Source organism: Stylophora pistillata, chromosome 1 (genome assembly GCF_964205215.1).
Source record: "Stylophora pistillata chromosome 1, jaStyPist1.2, whole genome shotgun sequence".
Classification (NCBI taxonomy): Eukaryota; Metazoa; Cnidaria; class Anthozoa; order Scleractinia; family Pocilloporidae; genus Stylophora; species Stylophora pistillata.
The window spans coordinates 10,029,747-10,048,930 of record NC_142519.1 but is presented as its reverse complement, the minus strand read 5'-3'; the positions used below and the strand labels follow the sequence as shown (position 1 = coordinate 10,048,930).

At 38.3% G+C, this 19,184-nt stretch overlaps 1 protein-coding gene across 1 annotated transcript; it reads right to left on the bottom strand.

Annotated features, from left to right (window-relative positions):
- Positions 1-434: 434 nt before the first annotated feature.
- Positions 435-17,467, bottom strand: LOC111322055 (protein CIP2A homolog L). The gene is made up of 23 exons (XM_088735552.1): positions 17,236-17,467; positions 16,380-16,539; positions 14,828-14,940; positions 14,232-14,326; positions 13,247-13,343; positions 12,405-12,527; positions 11,480-11,625; positions 10,899-10,974; positions 9,180-9,386; positions 8,616-8,772; positions 7,600-7,732; positions 5,981-6,056; positions 5,661-5,803; positions 5,296-5,551; positions 4,441-4,506; positions 4,240-4,350; positions 4,064-4,126; positions 2,733-2,774; positions 2,242-2,333; positions 1,602-1,715; positions 1,430-1,512; positions 1,085-1,224; positions 435-967 (listed from the first exon to the last, which is right to left on the bottom strand). The coding sequence occupies exons 1-23, from the start codon at positions 17,341-17,343 to the stop codon at positions 794-796; spliced, it is 2,775 nt and encodes a 924-aa protein (XP_088591678.1). The 5' UTR covers positions 17,344-17,467; the 3' UTR covers positions 435-793.
- Positions 17,468-19,184: the final 1,717 nt, after the last annotated feature.

The window sequence follows — 19,184 nt, the reverse complement described above, 5'->3', positions numbered from 1 at the left end:
TCCCAAGTGCATCCATAACTCAATAGTGTACGCTGTGGTGTTTACCATTTGTTTTATAACATAACATTGATACATTGTAGCTAAAGAGCTCCCTTTTATTTAACAAACCTTACGCGACAAGAAAAAAACAAGCGCGCGCGGAAAAATAGTCTTTGCATTTGTTCACGTCAGCAGCGTACACCCATGGGCAAATGGGGGACGCTAAATTGACCAATCAGAGCGCGCGCTTTACTTTGGTTATGTTATAAAGATACTTGGCAAAGGTTTGGATAATGGTTTGATTAATTTCTCTGAACATAAACTTGCGAGAAACCCATTGGTTTTTATTGTAACCATGGAACGCATACGAAATATTTCGCACACAGTCATTAAAGACTAACTGAACACATCACCAACACTTTTTTCTGACGGCACCCCAGAAAAACAACAACCACTTGATCAGGAGGGATCTTTAATATCCATCGTTCCTTAAAAATATAAGAAAATGCGCTCGTTTGCAGACTTTTTCTACACATTGAAAAATTTTTATTTTGAAAGGAATATTTCACGGAATCACTGCATCAACGGTTCTCTAAATTTTCAGATCTTAGGAGACAACGAAGGTAAGATTGATCATAGAGCTCATGCAGAGATGACAGGATAAAAATAAATTACCATTTTCAATATGGATATATACAAATACATGGCTCTTCAAGTTTCTTGTACAAATATAGGCTTTTTACATAAAGTGTTCTGCTCTCCAGGCCCTTTGATAGCACGCGGATCGGTCATAAAAGAAGGCATGGTGACTTGGTCAGCTTGAATTGGTACCAAAATTATTCAATGGAACTTTTCCGCTACTCAAGTTGTGAATCATTGCAGCAATCTGTGCTTGTCGATCCAGCTCAGACTGTAATTCCTTGACAGTTGTTTCTCGCTTCTTTATCACGTCTTCGTGTTGACGGCAGATCAGTTCCAGCGACGAGAGCTATGAACATGAGAACGTACGGAAAGAAAGCAATTAGTCGAGATTCATCGTCTAAAACACATTTTTATCTCCATTTTAACCCTCTTTCTTCCCAATATAAAATAGATCAATGCTAACCTTATGGGATAACTCCTTTCTCTCCTTTTCGGCTTTCGCTAAATTACTTTTCATGGAGTCGTTTATCTGCTGTAGATCTTCGATATTCTTTTCGCGTTGTTTGGTTTCTTCCTCTTGTTTCTGTATCGTTTTCCGGAGCTCTGCAAAAGAGACAAGATTTCTACTTCGTCAGGTTTTGAATATCAAACTGGCGCGTGGTGCTGGACAAGGTTTTATGTAGTTTTTAGTAACAACTTTCGAAAATATACATTACTTGCAGAGACTTCTATACGACTCTGGTTCTTGAATGTTATCGTGATTCATTGAAAACAGCAGAGAATATTTTAGAGACCCACAGAACTTTACCTTGGCATCTTAAGTCCTTTTCTTTGAGTTGTTGAGCAATTTTCTTCCTCTCCTGTTCAAGTTCTTGGAGTTGTTTGGATGTGCTAAGTAGAAAAACACAGCACATCATCACATGGGGTTTATTGGTAATTTACGAACATCACTTGACTGCGAATTGTGCGGATATGATTACCAGTCATGTTGACTCTTCAAATTATCGTTGTGTCGTCTCAACATCTCGTTTAGGTCAGACAGAGCTTTGTGTTCGTCTTGAGCCGCCATAAGACTACGCTGGCTTGTTTCAAGTCTATACAAAGGAGAAAAAACAATTTGATCAGGGCCAAGAATGGGGAACTGTTGATATTACGACGCAATACTGTGGCTGCCAAAACAACCTCAATTTGACTGACTTGATTTCTGTTTTACAGTGGAACTTCCCTTTTAGCGACACCTTCACACAAGGAACACCAACCTTAGCAGTTCTGTAACAGCTACCTTCCCTGAAGGAACACATCTATACAAGGGGCACTTTTTTCAAGTCCCAGGAGAGTTCCCTGACATGTGATTCCACAATTTATTAATCACAACGACAAACAGTCCAACTCAGATGTCATCCTTCGTCGCATTATGTTACAATTCTTATATTGGTGCGAGAACAGTATTTTCAAAACATGAACGAGTACAGACGGGCAAACGTAGACTGTGTGGGCTAATTCGCCGGGGCGGTGGGGCAGAGTGAAAAAAGGCTCCTATTCCTGGCCTTGCCCTGTGTCCCGTTTCAGTTCCAGGCTATGTGAGGGCTTCGCTCGTAAAGCTAACTGCATTTAACCAACCTTTGTGACTGCTCAGCAAAAGCAATCTTGAGTTGCTCGTGCTCTTCTGCGATCACTTTCAGGTTTTCATTGTGTCTCGTCATGATTTCCATCTGAAAAAAGGCCCGGAAAAGATTAATCGATCACGTAACATGTCACAAAAGCGTAAAGAAAGGCCAACGATCCATGGATAGACTGCAATTTTATGATGGGCTTGAAAATGTATGTCTGTAAAAGCGCTAGAATTAAATTGTTTACCCCCTCTGGGTAAAGATTGTTATGGTAAAAGAGAATAGGAGAAATATACCACAAGAAAGTTTTTGAAAAAGGTCAAACTCTCCCACTACCAAACTTGTATTAGCGCGCACTTCCTCTGTCTTGGAAAAGTGTGATGCTTATCATATTGTAATGTTTTTTAAAGCACTATCTCACTGCGCCTTTGAAGAATAACTTGCACCAGTGAAAAACTCACATGTACATCGGATATAAGAAAATCAAAATACAAAACATACCTCTTTTGTCGCCGACTTTTGAGCTTGAAGAAGTTCGTTTATCTGAAAATACATGCGAATAAAGTAGTTCTCACTTTTTGTTCAACAGAAAGGCGGAATGTTCTTTGTAAAGTACTCTTTTTTTAATAGCGCTTTATACTAATGACGTCATGAAATTTCAGACCCCCCCGCGTGACTCAGACAAACAAACTCCACTTCTTTGAGAGCTACAAGGGAAATGGCGAGTAGTTCGCTTATTCTCTTACAGTTCTGACCGAAGAGGACGGCGTTCCTGGCTCCAAATTTGAAAGAGAACCGGAAGAATACACTGTAGACCAGCTAAAACGGTGGTTAAAATGTAGGGGCTTAAAATTAAGCGGTAAACGAGAAGATCTTGTACAGACTGTGTGAGATGCGGGAATTATCACACCCTTGATCCGGCAATCGATCATGGAAAATGGTTTGCTGCCAAAGTTTTTCAAGAAAATTCTGATGTAAACAACGTAAAAAGGGGGTTGACGGGCCTACACGACTCCCCAGCGCGTGTTTAGAATAGCCTATTCAAAGTTTGGCCCTCACGAGTATGTCTTTGAGCGATCGCCCTCTTCTGTAAGATACGAGCGGCGGATTTTTGTATATTTCGCTCAATACTGGTTGTGTTTCTATTAAATGCCAGTTCATGTAGTTTATGTAGTTAATGTTCATGCAGTTGTCATTGAATAATTTCTGTTTCTTTGACGCTGAATTTTCTCTTTCTTTCGGTGCTTTCCTCTTAGGAGCATGTGCTCAACTTACTTGCGCTGGTCTTAGATTTGCCTTCAGTGGATCGGGAAATTCGGCTGTTAGACCTTTTTCGCCGGGCCAGTGAAGAGCACAAATATAACTTAAGTGTTTCTTGTCGTGTTTTTCTCCGTAAAAAACTCACGCGAACAAGCCAACGCTTGCACTTTGCCATGTCTCGCGAAGGTTTTGGGAAAGGAATGAATACTTTCTTCCCTGATTCCTTTCACTCTTTGAGTGATTTTGGCCATTTATCTGCATATCTTGAGTCTGTCTTACACTCACCCCAACAACAGTGTTTGGTACCAACCATGCCGCTTCCTTTTAGAACGCCAAGTCATTTTTTGACGAAATTTTCCGTCGTTTTGTTTTAATTTTACAGCTCTCGCTCATACATTTCCTTAAGCTGGTCGCAATGTTTGTCCGAGTCTGTGCGGGGGGTCTCATAGGTTATCACGTAACAAAATCTATTTTTAGTAATAGTATAAAGCGCTATTATAGCACACTAAATCTCAATTTGTCATCTTGTATCCCTAATACCACTAACTCACGAACTACTACACATGTTTTACCTGTTCTGCCTGCTGCTCAGCTTTCTTTTCTGTCGTCTGCAAGAGCTGCATCAGTTTCGCGCACTACAATTAAGATGAAACCAAACAACCAAAATGAGAAGGATCGTGAAGACTCGTACAATATCGACTAACCCGAATGCGACCGATTCGTACCGAGAACGTGAACACAGTCATACCTCGGCTTCCGATTGAGCCCTCCGACATCGATACTGTGAAATGAGACGATCAGCTTGAGCCAACGCGAGAGCCTTCGCTTCCAACAGATCTTGAAGATGACTTTCCTTTGTCTAAAATTAACATTAAAAGGCGTACTTCATTCACCTGATGTTCTAGCGAGTTAAGCCGAAAAGAAATGAAAAAGAGAATTTCACACTAACCACGAAGGCGGCCATTTTTGCCTCGTAAATGTCCATGATTTCAGAAGCATGAGGATCCGGTTTTATCTACCACACGTATAGAACAGAGGGAAAAACTGGATTGTTATAGCTTCCAAGACGATAGAGGATTTCAATTAACAAATGGTAAACACCACAGCGTACACTATTGAGTTATGGATGCACGCGGGAGGTTGCTAAGCACGAAAGAAGCGTAAGAGTCGCTCGAGGCGATAGACGAGAGCGACTCTAGCTTCTTGAGTGCTTAGCAAACCTCCCAAGTGCATCTATAACTCAATAGTGTACGGTGTGGTGTTTACCATTTGTTTTATAACATAACATTGATACATTGTAGCTAAAGAGTTCCCTTTTACTTAACAAATCTTACGTGACCAGAAAAAACAAGCGCGCGCGGAAAAATAGTCTTTGCATTTGCTCACGTCAGCAGCGTACACCCATGGGCAAATGGGGAACGCTAAATTGACCAATCAGAGCGCGCGCTTTACTTTGGTTATGTTATAACAAACATTCAAGCGCACACAGAGAAATTGGAACATCCTTTCTGGATATCTCCATTTCGGAAGCACAAAATTTTCTCGCGACGGGAAAAATGGTTCTATAACCTCTCTATGTATTAAATTAATTGAAGGGATATCAACTTAAGGGCTACTTTCCCTAGTCGCGAGGGTGTGTCCCCCCAAACGACTTCATTGCGTCCTTTTCATGGCTAAGGAAACACAAACATGTTAATAAACCTAAGAAAATATGTGTATGCCACTGGACGGTTCAGTGCAAGAATCAATGTTGTGCCAAAGAAGAGTTTATAATCTAAAAAAGGAAAAAAAAAAGCCAGTAAACCTCTAGTCCCGATTTCATCTTCTCGATCAACGACTCAATGTTAGCATCACGATTTGCATTCTTTACTGGAGCAGTTATCTTGACAGGGGCGTGGTCCAGGCCTGCTGAACGCAAGCTGGTGGAGTTGCGGCTATTATTAATGGAAACCTGGTGCCGAGGAGACGATGGCGGACTCAGGTCTGTTTCGATGGGTCGTCTTAAAAGTGTCACCTCTTCCTCACGGGCCGCGTTATTTGAGGCGATTAAATCACCTAACCTGAAATAAATAAACACCGAATATTTTACGGCTGATTGCGAATCCTTCTCACGCCAAAAGAAGGATATGGCTATAATTGTAGAGGAGGTTTAATATTAACCGAGCCTACCATATGGCTTGGAAGTCTGGAAGGCTGTTAGCATCACACAGAATCCGGAGAGCCTTTTGAACGCTGTCACGTGAATCACTACTCATCGCACGTGCCAAGAATGGCACTAACCGCTGGTCTTGTAACGCGGAAGCAAGCTGTTCCTACAAAGAAATAAAGCAGTTTCTGCTAAGGGAACGCAAACAAATTTTCCTCTGGCAATCTAGCTTAGCTATAGTAATAACTTATTAACTCGACATGCCTTTCTTGTAAAAAATAGCAGAATTAACAACGAAAACAATTTATTTAGTAAAACGATATAACAAAGGAACTTCTTGTACCTTGAGTCCTGTTACATCATTCTTTAGCTTACACAGCAAGTCTAACATCTGAAGCACCAGGTTAACACCTTCCACGCTGAAATGAAAAACGCTATCAGCAGCCCCGCTCATTCGATAGGTATACTTAATACCTGACTATGGCTGTGCGTTTCACATGTACTGCTTTAGAATGATTCACTTCACGGTATCGAATCAGGTTTATGGGAAGTGAAAGGTTGAATAGCTGTAACACACTGCTTGGTACAAAGCACTTTCTTTTGAGGACTTCTCACGAAAAAGGAGAATCATTCAGGAGCTTAACTTTTTCCTCCACCTGAGTAAGATGCTAGCCAATTAAAGCTGAACATACTTTTGCTTTACTTTGTTTAGCATACAATAAACGAACTAACTTGAGGTTAAATGACTGTAAAGCACTGCAAGCCGTACAGGCCTGAAATTTTTACTGCTCAAGTACTGTTCATTACTGCAAAGACCGCTCCATATCAATAACGTAGAGTTACTACAACTTTGTGGCTTTGCTGACAGGTTCACCGTTTAGTTTGGCTGGGTTAAGCCGGGTTTCTTATCATTTCGCCACCACAGCAAACTCGCCACCACTCGAAGTCAATTCGCCACCGGTGGCGAATCGACTTTTTGGTAACGTGTAGCCTCTCGTGGCCTGCTACTTATTATTCTAATTACTTCTAAGGTATATCAACTAAGTTGAAATGGTAAATTGGCCACCGTAACGAGTTAAAAAGCTGACGTTTCGAGCGTTAGCCCTTCGTAGAGGACGCCAAGTCGCTTTCTGCCGAGTTTTGTCGTGATTGCTCGCACTATTAATTTCGCATCATAAAAACTAAAAGATAAATAAACTTCAGGATCTAACCTTTCGTATGATATAAGTTTCATTAGATTTGATTGCGAATTGTGTTCATAAGAACGAAAGTCTTGTTAAAGCTCACGTCGACACTTATTGTGCTTGAACCAAAGGGTTTACCAAACAAATAAAGCACGCCAAAGTCTGTTTGAGTAAACTTCGCTATATTTCTACACGCTTTTAGTTTCGCACTATACTTCGACTTCTAAGCATTTTCATGATGCAAGTTTAATACGATTTCGTTCGTATCGGCGGAAATCACTTAGCGAAAATCACTCTGGTTTCGCTCTTCGCAAACTGATCATAATCTTCGTGACATCAACATGTTTTATTTCGTTTAACGTTCCATTATTGAGACGCTACACCTCACATCTGGGTCCCTTTCCCTTTTCGCATTGTACTACTACCTCCTAACTTTCATTTGATCTAAGTTTCACACGAGAGGCTACACGTTACCAAAAAGTCAATTCGCTACCGGTGGCGAATTGACTTCGAGTGGTGGAAAGTTTTGTGGTGGCGAGTTTGTAGTGGTGGCGAATTGACTTCGAGTGGTGGCAAGTTTTGTGGTGGCGAGTTTGTAGTGGTGGCGAATTTCCCGGATACCTTAAGCCGTCGTGCATGTAATGTCTTTCAACAAAGCAGCTCTAATGAGTGTTCATTGGCAAGTGTTCATTGTTCATAGGACCACCCTGCATTCAAATCATATTCTAATGTTCATGTTTAGCAGAGAACATCCCGCCACTCTAACCTCCTCACATACCTCCAAGGCAACGCAATAGTGCTTCTCGTTCCAACACTATTGTGTTGATACTGATATTCCAATAATTTCCACCAGTACTCCAGGTTTAAATGTCCTAAAACAATATTTTTCAATGAATCCTCAAAACAAAGAAGTACGAAGAGTTAAGGAGAGTAACAACTGGTAGACATTGTACCATGATATGAAGAAGTAAGTTACTCGTCTTGTCACGAAAATGCGACAAAGAAAATGATCTAAGTCCTTATGAGGAATTGAACCCTTGGGCCGGGTTTTTCAAAGCTGGTTTTAGATAACCCAAGGTTAGTGTGAAATCAGATATCAGATTTGAAACCCTCAAAAGAAAATTCTCAATACAGTAATTCTTTTTGTGTACAATTACATGATTATGTAAAGATGAAAAATAATTTTTTTTTAATAAGAGAAAAATCGAGTTTGGAAACTCGAGTCTGGAAACTCGATTCTTCTCTAATTACATGATTGGAAGCTCTAAAAAAAATAGACAAAATTATCTGAAAAAGGCACTTGAACAAAGGAATAAAGAAACTTTGATAAAAATTTAACCCTAGGTTAGCACTAATCAGCCTTTGAATAACTGGGCCCAGATCGCTGGATTCTGCACTGTGATGCTCTACCTTGAAGCAACTAAATTGTTGCTACTACCCCTAAACAGGATAATAGTCCATCATAAGACTCTTCACTGGTAATCTGCCTTCAGAATTCTTTGACAGTTTGTCAGTAACCAGTCATAGATTATATTTGTTTGGGAAAGAGATGCTGTAGAAGCAAAGCATCCTGCCCAAGAATACCAAACTGACAATGGCCCCTCTGAGGCTCACATGCTGATCTTTTGATAAAGAGTTGAGCAGTTACTAACCATCTCCCACATCTTTGAAATGGGAGATGAAAAATCATAAATACGATTTCCACAACAATACAGTTGTCACACAGTTTCTAAAACAACCCCATCCTAAAGTGAAGTAAACTGAGAATCATTTGAACAGTATCGAGAAGGATATCATTAAGAACTTCCAAGGCCTTGTTGATCTGTGCACAAGTTTGTTTGAGTATGGAGCCATCAATTTCTGTGGGTGGTACAAGTAGGTGAGTCAGAACAGAAACAAGATCAACTGTGCAAGGAGAGAGCTGATCCAGAAGACCACCATCAACAAGTTCCTGGAGTGGAAAGTAGAGACAACAAATGAACATGACCATGATTTCAGCTAACAAAACAGTAACTTTAAAGTATAAGTCTTTGTAAGTCAAATTTATTCTCAAAATTCAGCATATGATTACTGTTGCTTAATATATTTATTTATAGGGACATGTTTTTTATGCTTAAAGGCAATTTTGCTCTAAGGTTTCCCATGAAATGTCTATTGACCAAAATTTAATACACTCAGAAATTCATTTTTCAAAATATCTGATATACAATTCAATTTCATACCCTTAAAACTTTCTACACATTTTTGCCAAACAAATTTTAAGTTAACAGACCATTTCCAAACATCGGATGTTAATTTTATCCAGCATTGGAGGCTTCCTTCAGAAACATTCAATAAAAGTTCTAACAACTTTCATACCTCATAAATCTCCTTGATAAAATCAAGAGCCTGTAGGGACACAGTTGAGTGAGTGTCAACTGACTGACTGGTCCAGTATAAGACAGCATCATATGCACTGTTCACATTTGGGTCCTTTGGTTTGGAGCTAGCAGGTGAAAACAATGCTCTGCACACAAGACATCGTAACCCAGTAACTGAGCAGAATGTCAACAGTAGCTCAAATACCTTTCAAGAAATAAGTTAAAAATAATATGGTAAACTAAATTCTCACACAACTGGAAGCAACCCCACCAGGCTGAACCTAGTTCTTCACAAACCTCTCAAAAATAAAAAAATATATATATGCGAAAAACATCTGATAAAGGAGACCAGACACAATTCTGATACCATTCATAATCCATCAAATTTTTCACTATGCATGATTGGTCTGAATGCATCACATAACTGAAAAATACCCAGCTAAAACTGGTGAATACCCTCTTTAAACCTTTCTGTATGCTAGTACTAGTACAGTTGAACCTCAATCATCTGGACACATTGGGACTAGACGAAATAGTCTGGATAATCGAGGGTATGGATAATTGGGAATACGAATATTAATGGAGGAACAACACATTCACAAATTGTTTTGAAAAATTATGGTCTACATCTTCACGGTCTGTTGTACCTCTACGCGTGTGTATTAACAATTAAAATTAATGAGAAATGTTTTTACATTAGCCTAAAATGTTGAAAACATTCTGTCTTTAAAGAAGAACATCACCTTCACTTCACTTTTCAACACTGCGGTTTCAAAAAGAATATGGCTACTGATCTTGATCATGACTAATTAACAATTATTCCACTCGCGTTTGTTGGATATGAGATGATAGATAGCCAACGAGGCGCGTAGCGCCGAGTTGGCTATAATCATCTCATATCCAACAAACGCGAGTGGAATAATTGTTTTATTAAAAACGCTGCATTAAATTATTAAATTTTTTAAAATTTTTAGCTCTCTTTTAATTTTAAGCTTACGCGTACGCTTACCATATCATAGTTTATGGGATATTGACTCATATACCATAAAGGCTAAGCCAATGAAAAGTCTTGAATTGCATTATTCAATGATCCAGTTTTTAATAATATTAAATATTCATGACAAAATTGGGACCAGAGAAAAAGTCCAGATAATTAAGAAATCCAGATAATTGAGGTCTGGAAAATCAAAGTTTGACTGTACCCAGGTTTTTCTCTTCAGTATGGACCCTGCATACACTCAGCAGCGCATGACTAGAACGTAAATTACTTCTCATTTGTCCTTCAGCAAGCAGATGGTAAAGTCTGTTTATGAGCCTAGTGGCCCATTAGGCCGGTGCTTAACTCCGGTTTCTGTAGCATGAAGCGACTAGGAGTATTTCTACTCCCCCCTGGATGGGATGCCAGTCCATCGCAGGGTTACCCCCAGCATTAAATTGCCGGTACCCATTTAAACACCTGGGTGAAGAGAGGCACTGTGAGAGTAAAATGTCTTGCCTAAGAAAAGAACACAACATCCCGGCCGGGGCTTGAACCCGGACCACTTGATCCGTAGTCGAGCGAACCAACCATGAGGCCACTGCGCCTCCTTCAGCCAGCAGAAAACATCCTTAAATTTAACTCTTGACATAATTACAAGACTAGTACACATTCATACAACAACCTTCAAAGCAAATAAAAGTACATTGCTACAATCATTTTTATGTCTAAAATGAGAACCTTAACTGCCTCATCTGCATGGTTTAAGTGTAGCAATGCCAGAATCTGCTCCAGGTAAAAAGCCAGATGTTCATGTCTGAAACCAAATAGGTCATGGAAACATTATAAACATCAATTCACACATTTCATAATATAATATATAATAATTATAATATATAATAATGAGGAGCCATGTTGTGTTGTTGGATTACAAGAAAGACTTGGTACTATTCAGTTAAGATATCCCAGGAGTCCATGAAGTTCTATGCACCTATAAGAGAATTCTGAAAAAACATGAAATTGACTTACACATCAATACTCATCAGACTACAAAATCACCCATTTCACAGTTTTGCTTAAAAAACTGGGAAATGGCTGCCATACAGATTTCTTCAATGGTATTTTGATGATTGTTAAATTTCCATTGGCTGAGAGGTGTTAAAATGAAATGAAAGAAGCCTGATAAAGACAGCAGGCTAGGCAGTGGTTTAATGGCTAGCTACCAACTCCTCTTGACAGCTTTGCAAACTTTACATTTCACCATCATGGCGAACCTTTAAACAAACTAAGGATCCATGCATACAGGTGTAAGATGAACTTACATGAGGAGAGACTGCTGAATTTTAGGACTGGCAAGTAAATCCACAAACAGATCTACCGAAGAACGTCTTGTTGTTGGACCCTCACCATTAATCAGAAATGTGAAAACCAGTTGAAAGGTCTGGTGAATGTTCTTGGAGTTGAACAGCTAGTTGATATAAAGAAAAGTATTTAAATGACTATTAAATGGTGCTTTAAATTCTACGCAGAAAGAAGAAACCATATTGAAAGAGATCTTCAGTAGCAACTCTGATTCAAACAGCCTCACCTAAACACATGGGGGTTGGTAGGATTTAACCCTTTCCCTCCCAAGTTAAAACAATAATAATAATAATAATAATAATAATAATAATAATCAGAGTTTAATTAGTCTTTTTGTAGCTTACAGCTAAATTACAAGAGTGGTCAGGATATGAAATCATATCTATACAATAACATGAAAGAATATCTATATGTAAAAAATTTATTGAGATGGTTAGTCCTTACTATATTGGACATAAAATTCTTATGATCTTAGTTTAGAAAATTTGGCAATAGATTAACTAGAAATCCCCTAATTGATATTTTTCTCTATTCTCATCAATTTTCTTCTTGATACTGTATTGTTACTGTAAGGGGAAATTTTGTCTTGGTCTCTCATGAGAGTTAATGGGTTAGGGCAGAGTTTTAAAGCTAAGGAGAATTTTAACACCCTTCCCTCTACTCCCAGATAGTTTAAATGCAGAGCTCTACATAAACATGGAAAAAGAATTATATTGCTTACACAGTGTTAACAAAATTGTTCTCATCTCAAAAAACCTATTGGTCAGAGTGGATTTCCATGCAGTACTTATCTCAATTAATTAAGGTACAAACTTAAAATGATTTCAGTTTCAAAATTCTCTAACAGTTAAGTAAAGTTTAATTTTATCTACATAACAGATTTACCTTCTCTCCTAGCTGCTCATGAAGTGATAAGCTTGTCAAAATGGATAATGCAAACACAATTACTGTCAGGTTACTATGAGAGAGAAAGGCTATCAGAGTCCGGTAGAGTGATTTGATGTTCTCCTGCAATGGCAAAATTAGCCTCTGGATCAGTAAACCAAATCAGTGACTCAAAGTTAATATGAAACTCAGAAAACCTGTGAATACCAAATATGTTTATAGCATGTGATTGTGTTCTAAATACAAAATAACCAAGGGTTCAGAAAACTATTTTACCACAATTGGTAGTAATGTCTCAATCTGACTGGACAATTTTCCTTTGTCAATTAGAGTACAGTGGTCAAAATTTGTTGCAGACTCACTCCATGGCACCTCATGAGTCCACAAAATTTTGAAAACTGTGATGATGAATATGGTTGTCAATAAGAGTTAACAGACCACTCTTAACCACTGTTGATTTCTTAAAAACACAAACAGCAATAGTTATAAAGTTGAGGTTTAGAGATTTGCTTGTGTGTATTTGCCATTATTTTTATTGGTCAGTTTGGTTCGTAGTCATTGACCTGTCGGAATCAAACCGAAATGTTCATGTTTTTCTGAGTTTGTAGGTAAACTTCATTGATAAAAGATATGCAAGTTAAACTTACAGGTATCTTCAATGCTGAGCAATACCTAAATCTGGAAATTTTATTTTGTATATCAGGCTCCTAGGTAAATACAATATTGACAAGGTAGTGCAGTGTAAATAATGCATAGTTTCTTATACAAACTGCACTGTAAATCAAATGCAATTACCACACTTGTTAATGGAAATCAGACTCAAAAGGGATAATTTTGCTCACCAGTGCCTTGACGTGGGCCTGGATTGGTAGGTTATGTCGGCATAAGTTTGCCAACAGACCTAAACATGGTATGGTAAGGTCTGACTCTTGCATCTGTCTGTGTTGAGTGAAAAGGTAGAAAATGTAAAATTATCATTATGAATTCAAAGTAATTTCTATACTGATTTCGATAACAAACAGACAGATAAACAAACAGGAAGATTGACAGACAGACAGCTACACATAGAGGAACAGTTACAGTAGACAAGCAGCAGCCAGCATGATTAAAGTGAAAAAAAAATAACACTCAGACAAAGTTCTGCAATCATTGTTGACAGGGCTCGACAATAAGTTTTCAACTTACTAGCCAAGTGCTTTGCACAGTGCTTTCAATAAGATTTGAAATAGGTGGCTACCTCGGTACAACACCCACCGGAGAGCGACTTGATTGCGACTTAGTGTGGCGACTGCGACTTGAGCGCGGTGAAATATACCCGGCGACTCGCAACAGAATAGCCGCCGGAGCTCCGGCGGGTGCCAGGTCTTATTGAAAGCACTGTTTGCAGCAGGCTTGTTACATCTTAAATGTTACGACAATTTCAGTTTGTTTACTAGCCAAACTGGCAAGTGGAAATTGAAATCCACAAGCCAAAACTGAGTTTCTACTAGTCTGTGGCTAGTGGACTACCATTAGTGTCAAGCCCTGGTTGAATTACATTATATCATAAGAAATGCTTTTCAACTTTCAAACTATCATTCTTGTGTTTCCCTTGGACTGTTTTCTCTTTTCCTCTCCTGTTCTTTAGACAATAAGCATGACAAAAAAATACACACTGCTAATGAAACTTCCCAAATGATTAATTAACATACTTTTATCAACCATCATATCAGCAATATCATCATAATTATTTATCTGCAACAGATACTTAAACTCATCAAGCTGTAATAATAGTTTGATATTCAGTTTATTATATACACTGACTATGGTAAACCCAAGTGTACTTACATGTTATTTACTAAATATCTGATCAGTTCCTCAATGTATCCACTCGGCGTGGTGATTTTACAGCCATATGTGACTCTTTCAAGAAGTTGCAGACACTTTGAATTTAAAACAATAGAAAAAGCAAAATATGTGTAGTGCTACATGACTGTACAACTGAATCGACAAAAATCCATGAATTCACATATTTTGTCCCAAATAGAATGGCTGTGTCTCTCAAGCCCACATTAATTTACAAGTATAATTTCTCTCAAGTAAACTGCATTAAGATCCCTTCATATAAAAGACAAAACAGCAGGGGTGACCTACAGCACCCCTTATGTGTAATGCCACATTGCATGCCCTTGATGCACATGCAATTCCCATATATTACACAAGTAATACATGCACACAGTGCGTGTAACTATGCAGAAATGCATGTAGCAAAAAAATGCATGTAAGTGATTGTGAAATGTAATGTAAATTACATGCACTCAGTTGACCACAACTCATTAAACACATGCACTAACTTAAGACAAAAGTGTAAAAATCACTTCTAAGAATGCTCCAGTCAATAGCCTTTATCTAATTGCCCTTAAGAAAATGAAAATGAAGGGTACCTGTAAAATAATTTTGCCATTTGATGCTAGGTGATGTTTATGAAGTAGAGCTGCTAGTGTAGAGGTCAGGTGGTAAGTGGAATGAAGAGTCTCTCTTGTGCTTCTGTCATTTGCTGGTTGAGTAAAATAGGAAGTTTTCAGTTGGTTTCATAACAAACTAATACTTTCAGGGATTCTATATCAAACTCAAGTCTCTCTCGTTCTGAATGTCCATTTCATTCAACAAACCCTATGTCTTTTAAAACAAAAGGAAACCTAATCAAGTAATTTGTGTTCCGGGACATTTTGTGTTAAGACATGCTAGGGCTACCTTTAGTTTACACCTTTAGTTTACACATTTAGTTTACACATTTACCGCCTCCCAGTTAGCTCAATTGGTTAGAGCGTTGGACTGTTGTGCAGGAGGTCGAGGTCGATGGTTTGAGCCCCGGCTGGACCAACACTCAAGGTCTTAAAATAACTGAGGAGAATGCGCTTCCTTTCTATAATATCAAGAAATGGATGGACATTCTAGTCTTCTCGGATAAGGACGAATAAACCGTAGGTCCCGTCTCCTGCATCTATTAATTAGTTAATTTAGTTAGGCAGGGGACGCTAAAGAACCCACTCACGAGATTACTGTGATGTGGTCTGGCCTGTTTACTGGGAATTGAGGGGAGGGGGTATCTTCAAATAAGTTTCCTTCGATATTGTTTGTAAACTGCTGATGCAGTCCGGCCAAAGTCCCCCGAAAAGTGTTGTGATGCTCATTTGATCATATCCACATGTTAATTTGCGCAATATAAATATTTAATTATTATTATATTATTATTATTTATTCAGTATAATCACCAACAGATTCCCTTTAATTAACATTTTCAGGAGGAATCAATGAATGTAGTATTACTTGTACATTACATTTGTGATTCTACAAAAGGACAAGTGCTCTAACCTCATCAAAGATTTCAGTGGATTTCCAAACAAAAAAACATATTACTGAATAATTTCAAGTGCTTCAACCCAGATATGTAGCTTAAATATTTAGCACTAGCATATACTGGTCATGAACTTGCACCTCATTAACTTACAAACAAAAAGAGGATATATTATCAACACATACTACAAGGATCTATGCCTGCAAAGTCAATGTCCCCAATATTTCAAAGAACATTTTAAACATAAAAATACAATCTACGCACGCACCACTAGACAAAGCAACCTTTTACATCCACCTGCTCTGAGGACTGAGATCGCAAAACGATCTTTCTAATTACTGTGGTTGCAGTCTTTTTAATGAACTATCTTGATGGTATTTCTTATTTATCTACTTCTAAATCTTTTATTTGTATAGAGTTTTCTATCTATATAATTATCATTATCAGTATAATGCATAAGTATACTATAGTTTTAGTACATTGTTGTGCTCAGGGCTCCCATTGATAACAGACAGCTTTTTACATCTGAAGGGGCTAGTCCCTGAGTGGTATAAATCAATAAAGGTTCTTCTTCTTCTTCTTCTTCTAGCTTATACATGTGCATGTGTAGAGATTGAGCTCTCCCTTAAACAACTTACCAAGATTAAACAGTAAAGCCATAGCCTTGGTATACAGACTTGTTTTCACACTGTTCTCACTCAAAAGACCCACTAGTGAGGAGAGGCACTCTGCAGGAAGAAGCTCTTTGGCATTAAATCCATGAAGGGGTTTCCCAGATGAGGTGATTCCAATTAAAACCTAATATATAAAAAAAAAAACAAAAAAAAAAAACACAGCAGACAGAAATTTAAGTCAATTGGCAGGAAGTGTACACATCTGAAACAGGATTTCTCCCTTCCTTATGAAACAAGATGAGTGCAATGAGGGTTTCTTCATCGAAAGTAGATCACACGCAGTCAGGTTAAAATACATGTACCTGCAGTTAGCCACCAGAATTACATGTACATTCAAAGTTAGAGATAAAGATCAGCTGAAAATTGTACTTGGTATGGAACTTTATCTATTCACTTATTTATCTACTTTTCATTGTATTTACTGCAAGCTTACGGCAATCTAATCTAATAGAAAGTCAAAATGAGAAGTCCTCCGTACATATCTGGATGATCTTCTGGCTGTGGAAGGGTCCTTGACCCCTTAAGAATACAGATCACCCAACCCAAACTGTTTTAGGTTCCTTTAATTCCATCAGTGACTCTATAAACGTATGCTGAGACGCTCTATAAAATTCTGAAGAGCCAGAAATAAGTATTTTGGCAAGATCAATTGTCGAAATATATACTCAATATGATCGACCTCGATACAAGTCCGATGATGTCATGAAGATACAGCTAGACCAACAAAACAACGTAGAAGAACCGATTTCCTAGAATATAAGAATCATCGCCTTGTTAATCTCAATGTTTCTCATTTTCATTCCTCCAATCTGCAACTTACATCGATTTGTCGTTCGAGATCCTTGGTGTTATGATCAGTGCTTTGACTTCTGTATTGACAAAACGCGCTTGAAAGTGCCTTGAGACAAGCTGTCACATCCAGCGACATCTTGAGCTTGTGTGAACTAATCTTTACAAGCCAAAACCGAGCAGTAATAGAAATAACACAAAAATCAGATTAATTCCCCTCGCCAATGTTATTACATCCTCACAAACTGTTACAGCAGTTTCAAATTCCCGCGCATAACATGATGCGCATCGAACTTTACGGATTGCCGCTGACAATAATTGCATTGGCGCAAGACTTACAAATCCAAATAATTAACAATTATTCCACTCGCGCTTGTTGGATATGAGATGATTATAGCCAACTCGGCGCTACGCGCCTCGTTGGCTATCTATCATCTCATATCCAACGCGCGCTCGTGGAATAATTGTTTTATTAAAAACGTTAAATTAAATTATTAAATTTTATTACATTTTTAGCTCCCTTTTAATTTTAAGCTGACACGTACGCTTGCCATATTTGTAGATTATGATATATTGGCTGATATACCATAATGGCTAAGCCAATAAAAAGTCTTGAATTGCATTATCCAATGATCTAGTTTTTGATAATTAACAAATATTCGCCGAAGGCGAGGTGAATATCGTCGAATAATTCCCAAGACTTCGTCTCGAGGATTATTCGACGATATTCACCGAACCTGAGGCGAGTAATTGTTTTAGTATAATTTAACTTAACTCCGGTTTCTGTAGCATGAAGCGACTAGGAGTATTTCTACTCCCCCCTGGATGGGATGCCAGTCCATCGCAGGGTTATCCCCAGCATTAATTTCCGTTACATATTTAAACCCCTGGGTGAAGAGAGGCACTGTGAGAGCAGAGTGTCCTGCCTAAGAACACAACACAATGTCCCGGCCGGGGCTCGAACCCGGACCACTCGATCCGGAGTCGAGCGCACCAACCATGAGGCCACCGCGCCTCCACCTATGTATATAACATGAGGCAGCATATCTGGCCGTATAACCATGCAGAAACTTTCAACGATTAAATATTCTTTTTTTTAAAACTGCAACAGGACAGAAAATATTTTATCATAAAAGTGTGTCTATCTGGAACAAGTTAGATCCAAGCCTTACATTATGTAAGAGTCCCGCTTCCTTTAAGCGAGCTCTCAAAAAAAAAAATCACCTTCGGAATGAATTGTTAAATTTACCATATTTTATTTTAAAGATATATAATTCGTATTGTATTGTAAGTATTTTATTTTTTTTCATCCAATTTTTTCACTGAAAAGCCCCAGATGGGGATGTGTTCAATAAATGTATGTATCATGTGAGTCTCTGATGACCGAGGAGTAAGTCCTCTACTGCACATTAGCGTTTAAGGACCGCGAGCGAACGACTAGACTTTGGCTAGACGTTATCAAGAGTAGTCATGAATTTCACTCCATTTATCTTCTCACTGAGGGAATTTTACGAAGCTTTGTAAAGTTTGACTGGCAAACATTTACATAACTTGCCATTTAACATGAAAGAGAGCACACCGTCCCTTTCTTGGGGGGGATAGGAGGGGATTCTAGAAAGGTCTCCGGTATTTGTAAAACATGGCAGTTTAAATCCAGTCAAATTTGATACGTTGAACCGTTATTTGACCGATTTTGTGTCTAGCCAATACAGGTTTGAAAGTTTGAGTGAAGAAATAACAAACCTGTGACGGTCCCCTTCCCGCCCCTGATGTTACTATTTCCTCTTTATTAAAAACTGGATCATTGGATAATACAATTCAAGACCTTTTATTGGCTTAGCCATTATGGTATATGAGCCAATATACCATAATCTAATATCTGTACATCATAACATCCGGTTTTCTTCTTACAAAATAAAGTCAAGAAGATTTGTCTTATATCTTGGGGGCGTTTTTTTAAATAAAACAATTATTCCACTC

What these genes read in the sequence shown, in the direction of transcription:
- LOC111322055 (XM_088735552.1), bottom strand. Translation starts at nt 17,343, where the DNA reads ATGTCGCTGGATGTGACAGCTTGTCTCAAGGCACTTTCAAGCGCGTTT. An exon ending in ATTCAGCAGTCTCTCCTCAT is followed by an intron (nt 10,975 to 11,479) that starts GTAAGTTCATCT and finishes ATTTGGTTTCAG; the next exon opens with ACATGAACATCTGGCTTTTT. An exon ending in CCAGACTTCCAAGCCATATG is followed by an intron (nt 5,552 to 5,660) that starts GTAGGCTCGGTT and finishes TATTTATTTCAG; the next exon opens with GTTAGGTGATTTAATCGCCT.